This window comes from Hemicordylus capensis, chromosome 2 (genome assembly GCF_027244095.1).
Source record: "Hemicordylus capensis ecotype Gifberg chromosome 2, rHemCap1.1.pri, whole genome shotgun sequence".
In the NCBI taxonomy this organism is placed as follows: domain Eukaryota; kingdom Metazoa; phylum Chordata; class Lepidosauria; order Squamata; family Cordylidae; genus Hemicordylus; species Hemicordylus capensis.
Window position 1 is genome coordinate 392,745,386 of NC_069658.1, and position 22,520 is coordinate 392,767,905.

Genomic DNA, 22,520 nt, shown 5'->3' on the forward strand with positions numbered 1-22,520 from the left:
ATCTGTGCCTCCACATCTGATTATTCCACATCCTGCTGGAGATAGACCGCATCCACCTCCGCCTTCTCACCCGAAAGGGGCTCCAGTAGAGATCCTTGTACCATATGATGACTCCTACGATTCCTCTGCCTCGTCAGAGCCTGACACTGATGATGAGGGCGAAATACGTGAACATCCCTCAGATCCACCCTCGGATGTTCCCTCAAAACCGTCCACCTCACCTAACGAGGAAATGAAATCCTACACTAAAATGATACAACAGATGGCACAGTTTCTAGGTTTGGAAAGAAAACAACCAACACCAGACCTTGAGTTAGTTTATAAAATGATGGCTATGGTGCAATCAACACAGCCTGTTGCTTTGCCCATGTCGCCAGCTATTTTGAAAGCTGCCAAGACAGTGTGGGAAGTCTTGCAGACCTCTACTCCGACTTCCAAGTGCCTGGAGGGTCTGTACTGTATTCAAGAGGAGGAGAATGGTTACTTTTTGAAGCACCCAACTCCGAACTCTTTAGTAATAGAATGTGTGGCTTCATCTAAGTCAGGCCACCGCCATACCACACCCTCAGATAAGGAAGGCAGAAAACTAGTTGGGGTTTTTTTGGACGCCGCATTTACTCAACTGCAAGCTTTTCAATTTGCATTGCAAACTATGCAGCCTGTATGGCTTGTTACAATCATGGCCTGTGGGACTCTTTACTAAAGGAATTCTCTTGATTAAAACCGGGGGAATTCAAGGCTAAATATGAAGAGATTCTTGGCAAGTCAGGTGATCTTACCAGACAGCAGCTAAGTACTTTTAAACACTTGGTGGAGAATGAATCACGGTCAGTGACTACTGCAGTCTCCCTCAGGCATCATGCCTGGTTACGTTCCTCAACATTACAAAATGATATGAGATACTGCATTGAAAATCTACCATTCAATGGCATGGGTCTCTTTAGCAGTTTGACTGACTCAACTATGGAGACTTTAAAGAAATCAAGATTTATGGCAAAAAGCTTTTGCTCTTCAGCGACAACAGCGCAAAGCTCTTCCTGCTATCAGAACTTCAGTCCACAACATTCTGGCTATTGATAGCAGAACAAAAGACACAATATAAGCTGTACTATAAGAAGGGCTTTGCACACAGGAATCAAGGTTCCCATCTTGGGAAGGATACCTCCAAGCTGTCTCTTTGATTCCCCAGATCGTCCACTGCACACTTCTTCATCGCCTGCCAGAGTGTTGAACACCGATGTACTGGCCGTCAGTGGCATTCCTGTAATACCACCTGCCTTGTCACTTTGTGTCATCAGACTAGCAAGTCATCTTCCAGCACGGCACCAGATAACATCAGACCAGTGGGGATTATCAACTCCGGTTACGCAATCGAGTTTGAAGCTTTGCCAAGCTTTGAAGGCATGAAGATCACTCCCCCAGCACCCGCTTTATGGGAGGAGGTACAGCCTACCTGCACACACAATGGATCTTCGTGTTTCCATACCTGGATGACTGGCTCCTGGAACATCAAAACAGGTCAGAATTGGAGTCCCAAATCCAGTATTTCCTTCAACTGCTGAAAGACTTAGGGATCCAAGTCAATTGGGAAAAGTCGAAACTACATCCAACAACATCCATAGGTTTCCTTGGAGCAGTGCTAGACATGCTGTTCAAACGAGCGTGTCTCCCACAAGAGCATTATCTCCACATCCGTTCTCTGATGGAAACCTTCAAGGCCCAACTGCTACAGCGGACTGAACAAGTTCAAAAATTACTCGGTCTAATGGCATCATGCAAGGTGACGGTGGAGTTCCAGTTCCGGTGTTGGCAAGCACAGATGCAGCTATCTGAGCTCCTGCTGAAGATAATGAATTTAAACAAACGAATGCAAACAAACCAAGAGATTTAATGGAATAAGCTGACCAAATGTTTAGGATTCTGATCCCTGTTTTTAAATGCGAATCGTCGATGTAAGGTTGGTTAGCAATGCCTATGTGGATTTAATTCCTGAAGCCTTGAAGTTTTTGCTCCTCCATTAATGCTGCTAATGGCTTAATTGGTGCTTTTGTCTTTTTTATTTTAAATGCAGCTGGCAATGTATCTTGTTAATTGGCAATTATCTCTTTTTTGAGGATAAACTATTACCATCTCCTTGTGAAATGGTATTTACTAGAGCCATTTATTGTACGCTGTGCATTCTGCCAGCTGATGCCGGAGTACAATTTACAAAGGGCCGGAGAAATAATGGAAAGGCTACTATTACTGACTTCTTTCCTCCTGTTAAATCTGTGGACACTACAACGCTGACCCCAGATATGGCTTTAGAAAAGACCGGGACAACATCTGACTTAGATAGGTCTCTTGGACCTTTCTGCCTGGACTTCCCAGTTGCTCAGGAGATGCAAAATACATGCTCTGATTTGGCTCAAGAGATTGCTAATGCGGAGGCAAGAGTTGCCAATTCAGTTAATTCTGGTCTGGGGGATACTACTTGGAAAGATACTGTTACAACGCCTCAAGTTTCTTTTGCACCCGACAATGGAGGCTCTATGTGTGATGGAGGTTCCATGTGTAATCAAGACCAATGGTCTCTTGCTATTATGGAAATTATGATTAAACAGCAAGAGCAGCTTAATAGTCTCGCTTCCACCTGGTCCATGGGAATACCACTGATTAGAGCATTTCTTGAGGAGTGTAAGAATTTACTGAGTATGCTCACTGAGGCAGTCTTACAATCGACGGTTACCAAGAAGGCTGATGCAATAATTGGTGATCTTTCTCCATCTCTGCTTAATTTATCTTCAACTTCCTCACATTTAGATGAAATACAAATAACACATTCTCCTATTCAGTTTGCTAAGTCTAAAGAAAAAGGTTCATTGAAGAAGGAAAACTAAAATATTAATACAAATACAGATAAAAATAAAAACAAAAATAAAAATAAACATAGACATAATACTAAAAATGAAAATGATAATAAAAGGTCTTCCACTTCATCAGGATGGAGCACGAAAATGAACTTTAATAGATTATTTGAAATTTTAGATGCTCCACAAAGCTCTCATGCTGGCACCATAAACAGAGCCGGGAACTGAAAGAACCAAGTAAATCAAAGGAAGAAGATGAAATCTGCTGCTAAAGGGACAGTTGAGCTTCCTCTGGAACAAATATCGGGGGCTGAGCCCTTTATTGGGGAGACAGCTGAAACTTCTGAGGACTCAGGGTTGATCATTAGGAGGGAAGCCCACATTTTGAGACAGTCATCCTTACCATCTGAACTATTGAAGTCTACCACTCCAGGAGCTGATAATGGCTTCCAGTTGCGGCTGGTCCCTTACAAAGCAGGTGTTGTTAACTTCCCTAAGCCTTGAGGGCTGCTACAGCAGAGTGAATGAAAGCTTCACTTTATTCATCTAATGAGAATGCTTGGCTTGACTTTCTTTACCGTCAATGATGTTCTTGATATTCAATATCTGTATTTTAACTATTACAGTGCTCGTACTATTGTAACATTTTCTTCCAAGGCTATGGTTTCTGAACTGTTGAGCTATCAAAGTGTGCTTCAGTGTTGTAAAATTCGAGCGACTAGAGTTTTTCAGGACTGTAATATTAAGCACATTACTGGCCCTCTCAATCAAATAGTTGAGGTACAATCTAATAAGGTGGTTGATAGTGTAATGGATGATTCTCCACCTGAAAAGGAAGCCTTGCCCACAAGCTCTGGGAAGCTCCCAGTTAATGAGCACCAAATAATTGAGGTACAATCTAATAAGGCGGCTGACAATCAAATTGATGGCCTCTTGCCTGAAGAGGAAGCCCTGCTTGTAAGTTTTGGAAAGCTCCCGGTTAATGAGCAAATTGATATTGTAACCAGATTATCTCATTTAAAAGATGCTCTGGTTAGCAGAAGTCTGAATAACGGTGTTATGCAGGAAGGGTTTCAGCCCTTTAAGGAAATGTCTTTGGATGTAACACATCCTGTGATCACCCCCGTGGTTGATGATAGGATGGCTTCTGTCCCTTTAGGCCTTTCAAATCAATCTGATGAGATTTACTACTCAAATAATGCCTGCAGGGAGGATGATCTTGCTGCTTGAGGATTCATTGATAGCTATGCAATGACAAAACAAAATAGGGCTTCTAATGTGGAATATATCGGGCTGGCATTCTTCTATAATTGTTCCCTCTTTTAGGGAGTTTCTTGTTTTACAAGAAACTTGGATGTTGGATGACCTAATCCTTGATGGCTTTCTGTCTTACACACTCAAAGCGTTGCCAGGGGTGGGCTGTGGTAGATGTAAAGGTGGTCTGGGTGTTCTTGTTGCCACCTCATTGCGAGCCTCTTCAAGACTCCTCTCTTCTCTTACACCTTTTGCCATGGCTGTCTTGATCCAATTCGCTTGTTATAAACTGTTGATCATTAATATTTACCTTCCTCCACTGAACAGAAAATCGCAGATTGGAGTGGTCTGGTCTGAATTGGAAAACTATATTGTAGATCTCTTATTTGCCTTTTCGGACGCTTTTGTGGTAATGGGGGGGACCTGAATGCGAGGATAGGCCCAGACGATTTTACCTTATATTTACAACAGAAGGCCTACCCTAATAGTTTAGGAGTAGATGAACTCCCTTTCATTCGTTCTTCTAAGGATATGAAATCTAACCATGCAGCTTGTGTCTAAGTCACATGGTTTTTAGAGTCAATTTCACTATACTGAACGGCTTAGTCCCTAAAGATCATCCTGCTGAGTTCACTTATCTGGCAGGTTCTAAGATGAGCCTTATTGACTATTTCATTTCCTCAAGAAATCTTCTCCCTTACGTGGAGAGTTTGGAACTTACCCCTAGATTTAATAGTGACCATTTACCTATTTTCCTTTGTCTCAAGTCCCCTTCCCTCCACCCACACTTAAAATCTTTGTACCCACTTCCTGTTGAGGAAGATGGTCAACTCATTTGGATCAAACATTTAAAGATCTGTTGGCTTCTGATCATTTGAGGAATATACGTGAATCTATTCTCAATAATGATCCACCACCTACCCTTTTGACATCTTATAATGCCTTAGTTCTCGAATGTCAACAGCTATTGTAAGCCTTCTTGGACCATCAAAGGGGCTCCCAAGCTTGGTTCGATGGAGAATGTGTCAGTGCCAGGAAAGCTCTTATTATTAGTTACCAGAAGTATAAAAAAACTTTTAGTGGGCACGATGATCAGACTCTGCTGCAGGAAAAAAGGTGATATAAGCGCTTGTTATGGCATTAAAAAAAAGAGACTGTGAGGGAGAATTGGAAGAGGTTAGCCCAGGCTGTCAGAACTAAAGATTCATCGTTATTCTGGTGCTTAGTTAAGGATCCCTCCAGTTATAATTTCACTCCGTCTAGCTGTCATATCCACCCTGAAGTGTGAGAGAAATACTTCTCTGATCTGTATAGTGACCCTAATGCTTGCTCTGAACATCTTTCTCATGAGATTGAGTCTACACCTTTATGGGCTCTGGTTTCAATCTCTGAAATTCATTCTTTAATTGCGCAATTAAGACCTGGCAAAGTGCCAGGGGAAGACTTTATTCCCCCGGAGGCAATTAAAAATAATCCAGAATGTTGGGCACCAATCCTGGCCTCACTTTTCACCTACATAGATAGGACTGGCCAAATCCCCAAAACATGGAGGGTTGCAGTTGTTGTTCCTATGTTTAAGAAGGGTACACGTGCTAATCCGGCCAATTATAGACCCATCAGTTTACTTAACATCGTTGGTAAGCTTTATGCAAAACAAATACATGATAAGTTAAAGGATTGGCTGGATCACGAGAACCTTCTTGCTGATGAACAGGCCGGCTTTAGGGAGGGTCGATCTACCACCAATCATTGTTTAGTATTGCAATACCTCATTGAGAAATATTCCTCCCTGGGTACGACCTCTTTATATGCTGCCTTTGTAGACCTAAAGGCAGCTTTTGATTCTATTTCGAGGGTTAAGCTTTGGGAAAAACTGGGGACTTCTTCCATAGACCATCATCTGTTATGCCTGCTTCAAGTGTTGTATTTGGACACTTCTCTTAAAGTTAGATGCAGCCTTCAAGGGCATCTAACGAGTGCTATTGTGACTCAGAGAGGTGTTAAGCAGGGCTGCATACTTGCTCCACTATTATTTAATTACTACATAAATTCTATGGTGGAACAATTGAGCCTTTTAGATTTCCACCCTCCTAAATTTGCAGGGAGACATACTGTATATCTATCTTGCTTTATGCAGATGATGCGGTCCTCTGGTCGAGGACATCAATTGGTCTCAAAAAAATGCTGAGTGCATTAAATCTGTACTGCAAGGAGGGGGGTTTGGAGATAAATTTTCAGAAACCCAAAATAATGCCTTTCGCACAGAGACCTAAGATTCACACTTGGAGGATTGAAGGACAACTTATTGAGCAAGTATTATTTTTTAAGTACCTGGGGGTAGTTTTCCATGCTGGGGGCACTAAGAAGGCCCACGCGAACTATGTAGCCTCCAATGCCCAGAAAAGCTCACTCACCATCTTACAGAATTTGCGATCAAAAGGTGGCTATTACTTACCAGCAGCTTTTAAACTATTCAAAGCCAAATCACTGTCCCAACTACTTTATGGAGCGCAGCTGGGTTTTTTTCCCAAATATAACAACTCTGGAATGTGTGCAGTCAAGATTTTTGAGAACTGCTCTTAATATCCCAAGATCTGTTTCAAATGCTGCTGCCCGTTTGGAGTCTGGCTTTATTAGGGTGGAGGCCAGTGTCTGGATTACTATACTTTGTTACTGGCTTAAGCTAATTTATCATCCAGTTGGCCTGGCCCCCCTAATTTTACAGGATGATTTTGGCTCCAGGTGGATCCAGTCTATTGAAGCTAAAATAGCTACTTTGGGCCTCTCTGTAACAATTCTGTCCAAGCTGGGATTTGATCTGGCAAGGTTGCTGGTTAAACAACAAGTGTTCGATTCCGAACGGCAAAATGACCTTGGGAAGGTCTCCAAATTTTACATCTCAGAGGAAAGAAGATATCTAGTCTCTGCAATGAATTATTATACTTGGTTGGAATTTCCGAGGTATAGGAAAGCTTTTACCTTGGCTCACTGCCACTGTTTACCCTCGGCAGTTCTAGAAGGGCGCTATAGAGGGGTTCCATTTGCTGACAGACTTTGCCCTTGTGGGCTGGATCAGATGGAAACTATTGAACATGTTTTATTATTCTGTCTGTTTTATAAGGATATTCGTGAATCTTTCATCACACCTTTGCTTTGTAAATTCCCCGGTCGACGAGCAATTTTATTGTTCCTTGTTGCTTTTGGACTCAGAGTGTTTAATTACATCTAATGTGGCTAAATTCTGTGCTGCTGCCATAAATATACATCACCGGATGGTTAATAAGGACATTTTATTGTTTTAATTTTTATTACCACTATGTTTCCGATTTTGTTAAAAAATTTAACTAATTTTAATTCTAACCTGTTCTAAGTATATACACTCTATCTATTGTTATATAATTGTAACCTTTTTCTTTTGTTTTGGCTTGTGGCTGTAAAATTAAAGAACTTGAACTTGAAAGGTGACCGTCTTACATACCCGCTAACGTATGCGCTAGCTACAACTATGGTTTCCAGGATCATTTTGCCCAGATGTCGACAGTCAGCAAATGCTGCTGGAGATTCCCCAAGCCTTTCTGAAATCCTTACAATGATGGAAGGTGCAGCAGAACCTGCTTCAAGGCATGCCTTTCAAACCTCCAATTCATACAACAGACACCTCCTTGATGGGGTGGGGATCCCATTGCGGGAGCCATCAAACTCAAGGCATATGGACAGCACAACAATGGAAGATGCATATCAACTTCCTAAGAAGCATATTTGGCTGTGAAGTCATTTGCACCCCTAATAAGAAACTCCACAGTTCAGCTTCAAATGGACAATACTACAGCGATTGCTTATGTCATTGACAAGGAGGCACAGTTTCGAGGTCTCTATGTGCACTGAGCATACAGCTTTGGAACTGGTACATTTCCCAAAAGGTGTTTCTGATAGCCATCCACATCAAGGGTGTTGAGAACGTGTTAGCGGATGACTTGAGCAGGACATTCAAGAACCAACAACATCATGAGTGCGGGCTCAAGCAAGTGTGTCTGAACCATCTGATTGCCATGTGGGGCACTCCCCAGGTGGTATATTTACAATGAAAGGAAACAGGAAGTTTCCACGATTCTGTTCCAGAATGGGCATTGGGCGAGTGTCTCAGGGGACTGATTTCATTACAATTGGGCCTACTGTATATGTTCCCTCCGCTACCCCTAATCAACAGGGTTGTGGACAAACTCATACAAGATGGTATGAAAGCTATCTTAGTGAAGCTGTGGTGGCCATGCCAACAGTGGTTTGCATCACTACTCAGACTGATGGGGAACAATTATTACCACCTTCCTCTCGACCCAGATCTGTTAACAAGAGACGGAGGTCGGATACTGCATCCGGCTCTGCAAATGCTGAGCTGATGGCATGGAAAGTTGGCTATTAAAGAAGATTCTCCTTAACTGTCGCAGGCCTTCTACACATAATAATTACTCCAGTAAATGGAAGCGTTTTGCCATTTATGCCAAAGATCATGCCTTCAGTCTGTTAGAGCCTCTATGGATCAAGTCCTACTAAACCTTACCGGTCTGAAGGAATCGGGTCTGGCGAATATATCCTTGCGAGTGCATCTTGGTGCTATTTCTGCTAAGCATGCCGGCTGGCGGCAGTAAAACTGCCTTCTCTCATCCTCAATGCAAGAAGTTTCTGTAGGGTATTAATAACCTGCACCCCCTGTATGCCATCCAGCTGAACAGTGGAGCTTGTCGCTAGTACTGGCATCCCTAATGGAACCTCCTTTTGAACCTCTTCATGAGGCCAGTTTACGTTATTTGATGCTGAAAACTGCCTTTCTTGTTGCCATAAGTACTGCCCATTGTGTTAGTGAAATGGCTGCTTTGCGGGCGGATGCACCATATATGCAGTCCCCCCACCCCAAATAAATTAGTTATGTGTACTGATCTGTCTTTCTTACCTAAGGTGGTGAAAGAATTCCACTTGAATCAAAACATCATGCTTCTGTCATTTTTTCAAGAACCTGAGATGCGCCTGGAATGGGCTTTACACTCATCGGATGTCAGGAGCTGCCTTCTCCACTACCTAAATAAGACAAAGGACTTTTGACATATGAAGTTGCTTTTTGTGCTCTTCAAAGGCAAAAATAAAGGCATGCCAGTATCAAGACTGAGGCTATCCCATTGGTTAGTTGAATCGATTTCCTTAACGTATAAGTTGTAAAACCAACAAGCTCCAAAGGTAGTAAAAGCACAGCTTTCTACAAGAGCATACACTGCCTCAGCAGCTCACTTATCTGGACTCTGCTTTAAGGACCTGTGTGCTGTTGCCACCTGGACTACGCATATGCCTTTTATAAAGCATTAAGCCATAGACTTGCACATGGCTGCAGAAGCCAAGTTTAGAAGAGAGGTACTGAACAGAGTTCTGGAGTAGTGGGTGGAATGGCTGCACCCTCCGCCATAGGGGGAGAAAACTGTTTAGTCACCCATTTGTCATGATGACAATGGATCACTTTCAGATGGACAGGTTGCTTACCTGTGATTTGGAGGTGATCCATTGTCATTCATGAGACCCACCTATACCTTCCTACTGCAGCATTAGAAATTGGCAGATGTCTTACTTGTATGGTCAGTTGATTGGATACTTCAAGGATCGTCTGAGCATCAGGTGCTCTGCAAGAAACTGAATCAAAATGGCACCCAACTGCCAGAAGAAGGGAGGCACTGAGCATGTGCACGGTAGGGAGGGGCGCCAGAGAGGAGCTAATTAATCCATCCAGAAGGTCCCTGCGCAGGCACAGTAACCTGTTTCTCATGAATGACAACAGATCAGATCATAAGTTACAGGTAAGCAACCTTTCTTTGCTTTGCCACCTGTTGTACAGGAAATCATAAGTAAATGAAAGTAGAAAGAGAAAAAAAATCTCCATGTTTTCAAAGAGCATTTAAAGGGGTAGGGGGAGGAGTTACAGGCTGACATCCAGACTAACGTTTGTACATACCAAACAAGTAGTTCTGATAAGAACTAATCGGCCTACTTTCCTTTCACTATAATCTTAATTGATAATTACCATCCTCTCAGGTTAGCTTTCTTGTGCCTCAAACATTCATACATCTGCCATCTTGAATTCGAGTGGATGACATCAACACAACTACGCCGTTGAGGTGTCCCTATGTGTCGCTCACTACAACTGTACCAAATTTGGTTCAGATTTGTTAGGTGGTCCACAAGTTAGCTCACTTGTGCCTCAAATGTTCATGCATCTGCCATCTTGAATTGGGGTGGATGACATCGTTACAAACTGTGCCCTTGAGCCGTCCCTATCTGTCTCTACACCTGACCTGTACCAAATTTGGTTCAAATCAGTTCATAAGTTAGCCCATTTGCGCCTTAAATGTTCATGCATCCGCCATCTAGAATTGGAGTGGATGACATCATCACTAACTATGCCATTGAGGTATCCCTATGTGTCCCTACAACTGTTCCAAATTTGGTTCAAATCAGTTAGGTGGTTCACAAGTTAGCTCACTTGCACCTCAAATGTTTACATGACTGTCATCTTGAATTGAGGGGTGGGGGGTAACAGCAACATAAATTACACCAGAGGTATCCCTATGTGCCACTCACTACAACTGTTCTAAATTTGGTTCAAATTGGTTAGGCGGTTCATAAGTTAGCCCATTTGCACCTTAAATGTTCATGCATCTGCCATCTTGAATTGGAGTGGATAACATCATCACAAACTACTCGGCAGAGGTGCCCCCTACAACTGTTCCAAATTTGATTCAAATTGGTTAGGTGATTCATAAGTTAGCCCACTGCCATCTTGAATCAGGGTGGATGATATCATCACAAACTGCACCATTGAAGTGTCCCTACAATTGTATCCAATTTGGTTTATATTGGTCGAGGCATTGCAAAGTTGCTAGGGGCACACACAAACACACACTCTCTCTCTCTCTCTCTGCCGGGTGATCTCATAAGCTTACTTTACTTAAGGAAAGTAGGCTAAAAACGTGGGAGGCAGAGTGGGCTGCAGAGGGAAGGGGAGGGTCTGAATGTCAGCTACTGGTGATTTTAATCCACACTGGCAATTGAGAAAATGTTCTAGATTAATTAATCCAGGACAGGGGGAAAGTATTACCATAGAGTTCTGATTATGTTCCCATATACCTGAGAATGCTTAACAGCCAAGCGAAAAATCAGCTACCTTTTAAGGTAGTTTACAGAGTAAACAAAAGGTGGTTTACAGAGTGACTGGTACATTAAATGATTTTGATTATTTATGCTAAAGTGTAAAGTGATGCATTTGGCCCAGTTATGGATTGGTACTTATTCCCATGAAAAGTACTATTATTTAGATGCCCATCCAATTATGGCTCTCTTTGCTCACTACAGGTCTTCCATACCTTGGTTAAAACCTCAGGAACAAATCACTCCTGCTTTTGCATCTGATTCCAGGAGAGGGGCTCCTCTTGGAGACACTAGCAAGGCAGGTAAGGTTCAGACTCCAGCTGAACTGCTGAGGGAATTGGTGACATTTGACATTCAGACTAGCTCTGCACCAGTGGAATAGTGTTTTCTATCACATGAAGGTAAGAGGTGATTTTAGCCAATTCCCCCTTCTTTTTTCAGCTGCCTGTGCCTCCTGAAAATATGCTACTAGTCTGAATGGCTATAGACTACCACCGGGCTCAGAGATGGGATGCCTCTAAAACCAATTACAGGGGAGCAACAGCAGAGAGAAAGCATGCCTTCATCTCTTGCCTGTGGGCTTCTCAAAGGCATCAGGTGGCCACTATGTGAAAAAGGATGCTGGACTAGATGGGCCTTGGACCTGATCCAGCAGGGCTGTTTTTATGTCTCTGAGGGTCTCCCAACTCTCAGGGCCATATTTTCAGCAGGCATTGGGAGTTGCAGAGGGGCAGCAGGGATTGGTGAAAATATCCCGCCACATGCTTTCCCATTAGCTTGCCATTAGTTTGGATGTCAGCCAATATTTCTGATGTATCTCTATCACTGATTACTTTGGCATTTCTTAAGTTAATGGAAAAAATTAACCAGTCATGTAAAGCATTATTTTCAAAGGAAGCTGCTTGTTAGCCTACCGTTGCTGCTGAAATAGCAAATGCTAGAAAGGTATGAGCACAATCCTGACAAACATTCCAGTCATAGACTACCAAATGCAAGGCACTACAGTGCATTTACTCTAGTGTCTATGGGAGGAGTGTTGGATGCTGCCCTGTAACAGAAAAAGGAAGGGAAAGCTAGCTGGTTGCACGTCCTTGTTACGTCGTCTCTTTGTTGACTTCCCTTCCAGTTCCCCTCACTTTTAGCCTTAGGCTTCTTTCATGCCACATCCTTTGAACTGGAGCAGACTCCTCTCTCTCTAGCTTAGAGTCTCTGATACTCATTTTCACTCTGTGCTAGCATGTCTGAGTGTCTGCTCATGTTTGAATTTGGTGTAGACTTCTGAAGCCATATAATGCTATGGAAGTATAATGGACCCCCAGTCCTCTGTTGCCTCTCTTCTCCCCTCTCTCTTCCTATTCCGTCTCCCATTTCCATGCATCCACAAGGCATTTAATGTGTAGGGCATCGGAAACAAGAGAAGCTCCTCTAGCCTCTTGCCTCTTCCTTTCTTTCTAAGGAGCAGTTTAGGGCAATGTGCTCTTGCGAGCTTTCTTGCCTCCTTTTCACGATGGAAGTTAACCACAAAATACCTGAAGTGAAAAAGGACCCCTGCTTATTTATCTCTGCACTGGGAAAACACCTAAGCCTATGGCTGCATCTGATTTCTATATGCATTGCATTTCTAGCACCTGCAGCTTCCCTGCATGAACATCAAGAAATCCTTAGGGCTCCTACACACACCCAGGTAGGTATGAAGTGATACTGTTTTGTATTGGGGAAAACAGAGTGGAATGAGTAAATGAGCATATCTCTTTAGTAAGAATATATGCCTAGCATTTTTCATTGCTTTTATTACATTTTCTGTACTCCGCTTTCTTTTTCTCTTCTCATTGTGTAAGACTGTAAGAGGAAACTGAACTTGGGCCAGAAGGCTGTATAGTTCAATAATGTTTTGTGTTTGACTTCTGGAGTAGCTACTCACTGTCCAGTGGTGACCTTGGAGTGATTGCCCATATACCTTCTGGATCTGATCTCCCCTTTCTGGCTGCAGGGATACAGATTGCCATGGAATCATAACTTTGGGAAATAAGTTTAATACATGACTACTCAGTGGCATGACCTGTAGATACAAAATTGTGTTTTTGCGGGTGGTGCTTAGAACCATATTTGAATTTCTCCATGTTTGCAAATTAAGTAGCACAGCAACACTGGTCGGAGTGTTGTATTTTATAATGTTTCTCTGCACGCCATAGCACATTAGCAACATTCAGTAGTGATACACTGAATGATCAAACAAAACATAATCCAGAACATAAATATACAAAACTTCTTAGCATTGTGTGTTAAAATGGCCTCATGCTTTCCATGTTAAAGTGGCTTTTTTTTTTTGGTCTTCCCATCCAAGCCCTCTACCTTTTCTCAGCTGCTACACTTGGAACCCCATGCACTGAGCTTGCCAAATACCAGTGAGTATGAGAAAAGATTGGCAGGTGTGCAAGTGCAGTTGCGAGAGAGCATGGCAAGCTACCAGGCAGAGCTGCTAAGTGCCCAGACTCGCCTCACTGAGCTGGAAGGTCAGGTAGGTTACCCAGCTAATCATGCTCATGACTGAGATAAAAACAGCTCTGTTTAGCACTGTCATTTCTCTTGATGGAAGCGTATATGATCATAAATGTGCAGGGATGAAATGTGTTTATAGTCATGGCCTAGTTCATCAATGGAGTTCAAGCATGTAGGTATGGCTGAGGGCATGCAAGTCTCAGCTACATGATAGCTACTGAACCACATTTTTTCAGACACCCCCCCTTTTCCTTGGGCCTCTCCTCCATCCCTCTAAGGTTTCCTTACACTAAAAACAGTTGGAGAGACTATATATACAGAATGTATGAGAGAGATGATGTTCTAAACTGTCTGGAAAAACTGAGAACTAACAAATCACCAGGGCCGGATGGCATCCATCCAAGAGTCCTCAAAGAACTCAAATGTGAAATTGCTGACCTCCTTGCTAAAATATATAACTTATCCCTGAAATCGGGCTCTGTACCAGAGGACTGGAGAGTAGCAAACGTAACACCGATTTTCAAAAAGGGATCCGGGGCAATCTGGGAAATTACAGGCCAGTTAGCTTAACGTCCGTTCCAGACAAATTGATGGAAAGCATCCTCAAGGATAAAATTGTAAAGCACCTAGAAGAACAGACCCTGCTGGGAGAGAACCAGGATGGCTTCCTCAAAGGTAAATCTTGCCTCACCAACCTTTTGGAGTTCTTTGAGAATGTCAACAAGTGTGTGGATCAAGGTGATCCAGTTGACATAGTCTACCTGGATTTCCAAAAAGCTTTCGACAAAGTTCCTCATCAAAGACTCCTGAGGAAACTTAGCGGTCATGGGATAAGGGGATAAGTACATGTGTGGATTGCTATCTGGTTGAAAGACAGGAAACAGAGGGTAGGGATAAATGGAGAGAGTTTTCACAACGGAGGGAAATAAGAAGTGGGGTCCCCCAGGGACCTGTACTGGGACTGGTGCTTTTTAATTTATTCATAAATTATCTAGAAGTAGGGGTAAGCAGCGAGGTGGCCAGATTTGCAGATGATACCAAAAACTCTTTTGGGTAGTGAAATCCAAAATGGATTGTGAGGAGCTCCAAAAGGATCTCTCCAAACTGGGGGAGTGGGCAACAAAGTGGCAAATGCAGTTCAGTGTTGGCAAGTGTAAAGTGATGCACTTTGGGATGAAAAACCCCAACTTCAAGTATACGCGGATGGGATCTGAGCTGTCGGTGACTGACCAGGAGAGGGATCTTAGGGTCGTGGTGGACAGCTCGTATAAAGTGTCAACTCAATGTGCGACAGCTGTGAAAAAGGCCAGTTCTATGCTAGGGATCATTAGGAAGGGGATTGAAAATGAAACGGCTAATATTATAATGCCCTTATACAAAACTATGGTGTGACCACACTTGGAGTACTGCGTACAATTCTGGTCACCACATCTAAAAAAGGACATTGTAGAACTGGGAAAGGTACAGAAGAGGGCAACCAAGTTGATCAGGGGCCTAGAGCACCTTCCTTATAAGGCAAGACTACAACACCTGGGGCTTTTTAGTTTAGAAAAAAGAAGATTGCAAGGAGACATGATAGAGATCTATAAAATCATGTATGGTGTGGAGAAAGTGGATAGAGAGAAATTCTTCTCCCTCTCCCATAACACTAAAACCAGGGATCATCCCATGAAATTGATTGCCGGGAAATCTAGGCCCAACAAACGGAAATACTTTTTCACACAACGCTTAATCAACTTGTCAAATTCTCTGCCACAAGATGTGGTGACAGCCAACAACCTGGATGGCTTTAAGAAGGGTTTAGATAACTTCATGGAGGAGAGGTCTGTCAACGGCTACTAGTTGGAGGGCTACAGGCCACCTCCAGCCTCAAAGGCAGGATGCCTCTGAGTACCAGTTGCAGGGGAGTAACAGCAGGAGAGAGGGCATGGCCTCAACTCCTGCCTGTGGCTTCCAGCAGCATCTGGTAGGCCTCTGTGCGAAACCGGATGCTGGACTAGATGGGCCTTCGGCCTGATCCAGCAGAGCTGTTTTTATGTTAGACCTTGAGGTCTGAGAAGGGAAAGTGGTTGGAGAGTTACTGCAATCTCTGTAGCATCTCATGGTAATTTTCAACATTCAGGTGCGGCGGCTAGAACTGGAAAAGGCTCAGCAGAATCTGTTGCTAGAAAGTCTTCAGCAGAGTCATCAAGAGGACTTGGAACTCATTGAGAATGCTCACAGGTACTGGTTGCTCTGCAAGCATAGCTCCTCAAAGAACAGCTACTCCTAAAAATGCAAATATAAATCAAAGCAGGACTAATGGGAAGCTTAGTCATAAGAGATGTATACCCGCACTTTCTCTTGCCCATCCCTAAGCCACTAGGATCACAGGAAGTTGTGCTGCCATCCCTGAGCACATGTGCACTATGGGTAGTATAGATCTTCCTTGTCAATCAGGAGGAGGGATAGACAGTCTCTGCTAAAATTACAAAGGTTGCTACCAGAAAAATTCATGTTAAATTAGCATTAACTATCGGGGGGGGGGGGCGCAACATTATAGAGGTTTGTAACATTATACATGGTGTGAAGAAAATAGAGAGAAGGTGTTTTTCTCTCTCTCATAATACTAGTACTATATAGTGTTGTAGGTGGCATTTTGGAGAAGCACTGTGCCTTGCAGAGGTGCATCACTCTAGCCAGTGATTTGGGAGGCTGCATCTGTTGAATTTCTGCCTGGACACATCCATCCCCAGCCCAATGTCAAGTCAGATTGGGGTTCCATTGAGGCTATTAGTAAAACCAGTATAATATACGAGACTGTACAAAGTCTTTACTGCTTACATTAAAAGATGACCACCTGCAATTTCCATACTTTTTAGAGTGCAAGTGGAAATGGTAAACACCTTATCTTAACCTAAAGGTGTGTTTTTTAAATTTATATCGGAAAGGAGATTAAGGAGTGGAGGCCAAATGAAGAATTGAAAACAGTGCTGAGGATGGGTGCTGTCAACTGGAAGCCTCACAGCTTGAATTGCTGTGGACTTTACACTTCCAGGTTTTTGTTGGTACTATCTTCTGAAATCTCTTTCTTATTTTAACTGACAGTTGAGGTTTTTGGGATTGTATGTTAGAGTCCATATTCTGCAATTAGTTCTTGGTCCCTGTATATTTTAATTATCATATTTTTATACCGCCTGATATGTTCATCTGTAGGTGGTATACAAAATTTAAAACAACATTAAAAAGTCAACACAGATTAAAATCCAAAAAATACAATAACAACAATTGGATAAAACAGTTATTAAAACAAATTATTAAAATTAATTATAATTAAAAGTCTGCAAGAAGAGGTGAGTCTTGAGGGTCTTCCTGAAAACAAACAGAGAAGGAGATGCTCTTAGTTCAGTGGGGAGCATATTCCAAAGCCCCAGGGCAGCCACAGAAAAAGGACAATCCCGAGTTGCTACCAAATAAGCCGGCAGCAACCATAACCGGCCTCACCAGAAGATCGTAACGGGCAGCAGGGTTCATGTGCAGGCATTCTGGTAAGGGTACATATTCAGTCTCCAGCTGCAATCTTGGGTAACTCCTGGACAACTTTACATGAATTATTTTATTTATTTTATTTAAAATATTTATACTCCTCCCCTTCAAGTACGCTACTGCTCAGGAAAGCAAAGTTCAGAGCCCTGCTTCACATTCCCAGTGGCCTGCTAGAGAATTCAGCCTGACCATCTAGTGCCACAATTTGAACCTGCTTTACTGGGCTCTCTGTCTCCTGGTTGTAAGGTCTGTGGCTCTTAAAAACAGAATGTTTAAAATTGGGAAAGGCTTAGTAAACAGAGATGAGTTATTGCTGCAATCATCTATGAGTTTGCCACTGGCATGGAAAAGAGTAGATGCAGACTGACAGGAACTCAGTCCAAATCAGCATCTAGGCCCTTAAAATAGTCCTTTAGTTATGAGCCTATAATGATTACTTGTTCTAATTGTCCAAGGATTAGGACAATTGTGTTTTCTTTTCCACTCAAACATACACAGTAGTCTTTGTGGGGTTTTCTGGGGCAGGAACCGTGTGAAGGTGATTGAGGACTCGTACCATCAGCGGGAGGAGCGCCTCCGGCGAGAGAACCAAGAGTTGGCAGAGCAATATCTATCCCGCTGCCAGAGTGCAGAGCAGGCCAAATCAGAGCTGCTTGCCCAGCACCAGCGTCGACTCACAGAGCTGGAGCAGGAGAAAGCCAAGGAGTTTGTTCGGCTGCAGGAGCTTCAGCGGTAAGAGCTGGGACCGATGGTGCTCTTCAAGAGCATAACTCGGGCACATCTATTGCTTGTTTCTTCTGACTTGCTTGAATTTGAATTCTTCAGAATCAAACCCAAGTTTTCTATGTGACTTGAAATCCTGCATGCTGATTCACAGATAAGATAGATGGATGTTTGACCGGAGCAAACTCTGAAGGGAAATCTTATTGGAGAACCTACTCTCTGTACCTCAGTTCCGGAATGCCTGGTGTCAGCGGCGGAGGGAGGCTGGCGGCGGCCCATGTTTGGTCACTGCTGCGGTGCCCCCCCCCCGGTCTGACGTCAGGCGCAGGGGGACGGCTAGCCATGCCCCCTACGTTTGATGTCAGATGTGGGGGCATGGTCTGCCAAATGGGGCCATGTGGAGAGGAGAGTGGCCCCGCTACATTGGCAGCAAGACCAGGAGCAGCTCTTCCTTTAAAAGGCTGGGAGAGTCACTCCGGATGTGCTGCCAACACAGTGCGGGCCAATTTTGCTGCCCCATTTGGGAGCGAAATAAGTCCCCCTGCGTCTGATGTCAGTTGCAAGGGCCTGTCTGGGGCCGCGAAGCGCGGCTCCTGGGGGTGGCAGCCCAGATTCTTTGAACCCATTCGCCCAATGGTGGCTCCGCCCCTGCTTGGTGTCAATGGATTTTTGTCTTTGGCCCCTAGGATGTCCATCCAGGAAATGCGCAAAGACCATGAAGAACAATTACAACGACTGAAACAACTGAAGAATCAGGAGATTGATGCAGTGACCAGCGCCACCTCTTACACCAGGTAACACCTGCTGCTGCTCACATAAGGACATTGTTGGGAAAATAAGGAATTGCATCCAGAATTCAATGGGCACCTGATAAGCTGGGTAGAATTTAAGATTGCCTACTTGAAGTCTTTGGAACATCCTTCCGCAGCAGTAACCAACAGAGAATTGAATGTATACTTCTGTATACATATGAGAATCATGAGCCTCATAAGGGATGTGAACGTCTGTACTCTACTCGCCAAACATAAAAATTCAAGCCTAGTGGGAGAGTATGCCAGTTGTCAGTGGGTTCCCCCCCCCCTTGTTCTCCTGCTATTGTTGGCCCAATTGGTGGTGGTCTTCTGTGCAAAGCAGCATTCAGTTTGTCTCTTTTCCCCTCCACTAGGAACAGCTATAGCAACAGCAGCAGAGTGTGGTAGTGGAGGCTTCCTTTCTCCTGTTTGTCTAGATGTTTGAGGGCTGATTCTCTGCTGTTGCAGTCTAAGGGTGTCTCACGTGTGGGTTATGCTCCTCCATGTGACTCTAGAAGGCAGGACAATGCAAATTAATTTAGGCTTTATAAGGCTGGGAGGAGCATGATCCCTCCAGTTCTTTTAGTCCTGTGTGGCTCAGCTTCTTCTTAGCTTATTGTTTTCCTCTTAGGCTATCTTGTTTTTTTCTCCCTTCCTTTTCTGTATTCCTCTTCTCTCTGTTCCCCCCCCCCATTCATTCAGTCATTCATTCACTCATTCATTCATTCATTTATACATACAACTCCGGTTTGCCTTTCTACTTTCATTTTCCCCTCCTTGCTTCCACTTGTTTCCTGCTCTTTTCGCTGCATGGAAAGAGCAGGCAAGGTACTCCATGTGAGAGTTCTGAAAAGCAAACAGCAACAGGGCCTCCCAAAGGCCATTAAGGCAGCTGGGAACCCGCCCCTGAGGTCCCATTTACTGGCCTGCTCAGTGGCTCAGCAAAGCTCCTAAGAAAGCTCAGCCCCGCTGAACAGCTGATAGGCAGCGTTCCGGAGCAAGAGAGAGCACTAGCTGCCATTTTTGAGACCAGGGAAGCGGCTCAAGCATCGACCTTGCTGCTGCTTCCCACCAGCCCTCTGTGCAGCCCACCAACCATGGCTGCAGCCTTGCTACCCCTGCTCACTCCAAGAAGCCTTGCGGGGCACGCGGAGGAACGCCGAGACCCAGAAACACTGGCTATGGCCTCCACTGGTGGCCAGAAGCCCCAGAAAAAAATGAGGGCTCAAAAGACAATGGTGGTGCCAGAAAGGCAACCAGAGCTGCAACTATGCACTCCATAGTTGTCAGGCAGTGGTCCGATTCAGAAGATTCTGAGGAGGAACTGCCTGACCCACAGTCCCTTGATACGGTCCTGCTGCAGGACTCTGAGGAGGAAGCCCCATGGACAGAGAGCTTACCTGTTGTGGAACAGCAGAAGGCTGCCGGGGAGCCATTGTCCTCTTCAGATGGGGAGGAGCCAGGACCAAGCAGCAGACTGGTGAGCTACATGAAGCGTCAGCATGACCGCAGGAAGGAGCAGCATTTTGTGCAGAGAAGAAGCAGCCGTTTGACTGCAAAGTCTGACCAGGGAGGCATCCGAATCTGTAGCTCCGAAGGCAGGCGGTGCCTTAATTGGCTTCACCTGGTATTTAACCTTGAAGAGGTATTAATTCAGACCGCTCACTCTGCACCATACTGGTTTCAACTGATTGCTTTGGCGTGCAGTTCCAGCTCTCTGCTTTTGAGCACCTTGTTCCTGTTTGCTCCTGTGATCTTGACCCTGTGCCTGGCTATCGACTTGTGACTCTTTTCGGAACACCCTAGACTATGGAACCAGCAACCGAGGAGAGCTGGTCTTGTGGTAGCAAGCATGACTTGTCCCCTTAGCTAAGCAGGGTCTGCCCTGGTTTCATATGAATGGGAGACTTGATGTGTGAGATATTCCTCTCAGGGAATGGAGCTGCTCTTGGAAGAGTAGAAGGTTCCAAGTTCCCTCCCTGGCTTCTCCAAAATAGGGCTGAGAGAGATTCCTCCCTGCAACCTTGGAGAAGCCACTGCCACTCTGTGTAGACAGTACCGAGCTAGATGGACCTATGGTCTGACTCAGTATATGGCTGCTTCCTATAACCCCTCTCCTGGCATTGACCCATATTGGACTTGGCACTGGACTATGATTTATGGACTGACAATTCAAATGTGGTAATTTCCATTGACTTTGTCCTACGTACACTTGCTTTCCTTTTGCTGCTAGCAAAACCCCGAATCCCATGCATTCCAGCTTTTGCTTTGATTTATTGTGGGAGTGTGTGCCCTTGACAATAGAGACCAGGAGTGCAGCGATGGCAGCAACGGCAGCAACTTCTCATCTGGAAAGCCTGGCCCAAGTTGGGCCTTCTGGTTCTTCTACTTCTCCCGTCCTGGGCCTCTTGAGGGCATCTACTCTTTCCCAACCTACCCCAATGGGGCAAGCTCTTTCTCAGATGCCAAGAGATATTTCACCTACCTGGAGCACGTGGTTTGGGGACTTGTTGGTGAGCTGATTTAAAAGATATGACCAGCTAAGGCCTAAGAAGAGGGAGCAGACAAAGCGAGTTTCCGCCTTCTCCTCTACTGCTTCTTCTTCAGTCTCTGAGGTGCCAGCCCATAGAAAAGCAAAGAACAAGCGAAAACATGTTAAGAAAGCCAAAAAGGGGAGGTCTAAATTGAAACAGAGGGATAAGAGTGTGCATTCATATGAACTCTCTGAACCAGGCTCCCCTAACCCCAGAGGCCCACTCCCTAGAGAGATCTACCCACTGAATCCACTCAGAAACCTACAGAAAAACCACTGGGCAACCCAATCTCCATCATTCCACTTGATGAGGAACCCACCTTACCAGAAAACCCAGGACTCCCTACAGACATCCTATGGGGAGGGGATCCTGATCAACCAGGAGAGGAGGGGGAATGGTCAGATGGAGAAGAACCTGAGAGCTCAGAAGCTCCACAGAGATTTTTTTAAATCTATAGACTTGGCCCTGCTCATGGCAAAGACGGTGCACGCCCTGGGGCTAAATCCCCCTGCATCTCAGGAATCCCAGCCATTGAGTAAAAGTGCGCTAGTGTTCCCAGGTTCAGAGCCAAGTAATACGCCCTTGCCAATTCCTAAACAATTTGTGGAAGCGGCAAAAAGTGAATGGACAGTTTCTACCTCCTCAAAAAGAGCTAATACCATAGCATACAAGCTGTATGCATTCCAACAGGAGTGGGGGGATATTTTCAACATGCCCCCTATGGACACCCCTGTTGTGGCTATGATCTCTGGTTCGGTTCTGACACAGGACAGGGAGTTTGCCCTTAAAGACCCCACAGACAAACGCATGGAGGGGGGCCATGAAACGTGTGCATGATTCCACAACATTATCAATGAGAGCCGCTGTAGCTGCCTCTATGATAGCTAGAGCGTCATTAATCTGGCTAGATAACTTGATTCAGGAACCTCCTCAGACCCAGTCAGGTTTAGAAAAACAAAGTTTTTCTTTTAAAGTTGCAAAAGATGCAAGCCTTTTTGGCGGATGCTACTCTTGACACTCTGATTTACATCCCGGGCACTTACATCCACTTACAGTGAGGGAAATAAGTATTTGATCCCCTGATGATTTTGTCCGTTTGCCCACTGACACAGAAATGACCAGGCTATAATTGGAATGATAGGTTTATTGTAGCTGTGAGA

General features: G+C 44.3%; 1 protein-coding gene across 9 annotated transcripts in view; it reads left to right on the plus strand.

Moving 5' to 3' along the window:
* Positions 1 to 22,520, plus strand: part of FBF1 (Fas binding factor 1) — an 80,380-nt gene that overhangs the window by 25,220 nt on the left and 32,640 nt on the right. For all 9 annotated transcript variants that reach the window (XM_053295792.1, XM_053295796.1, XM_053295801.1 and 6 more), the window contains 6 exons: positions 11,493 to 11,590; positions 12,914 to 12,972; positions 13,633 to 13,806; positions 15,910 to 16,010; positions 17,838 to 18,044; positions 18,722 to 18,829. In XM_053295792.1, the coding sequence (XP_053151767.1) occupies positions 11,493 to 11,590; positions 12,914 to 12,972; positions 13,633 to 13,806; positions 15,910 to 16,010; positions 17,838 to 18,044; positions 18,722 to 18,829 (747 nt within the window). The remainder of the gene's footprint in view (positions 1 to 11,492; positions 11,591 to 12,913; positions 12,973 to 13,632; positions 13,807 to 15,909; positions 16,011 to 17,837; positions 18,045 to 18,721; positions 18,830 to 22,520) is intronic.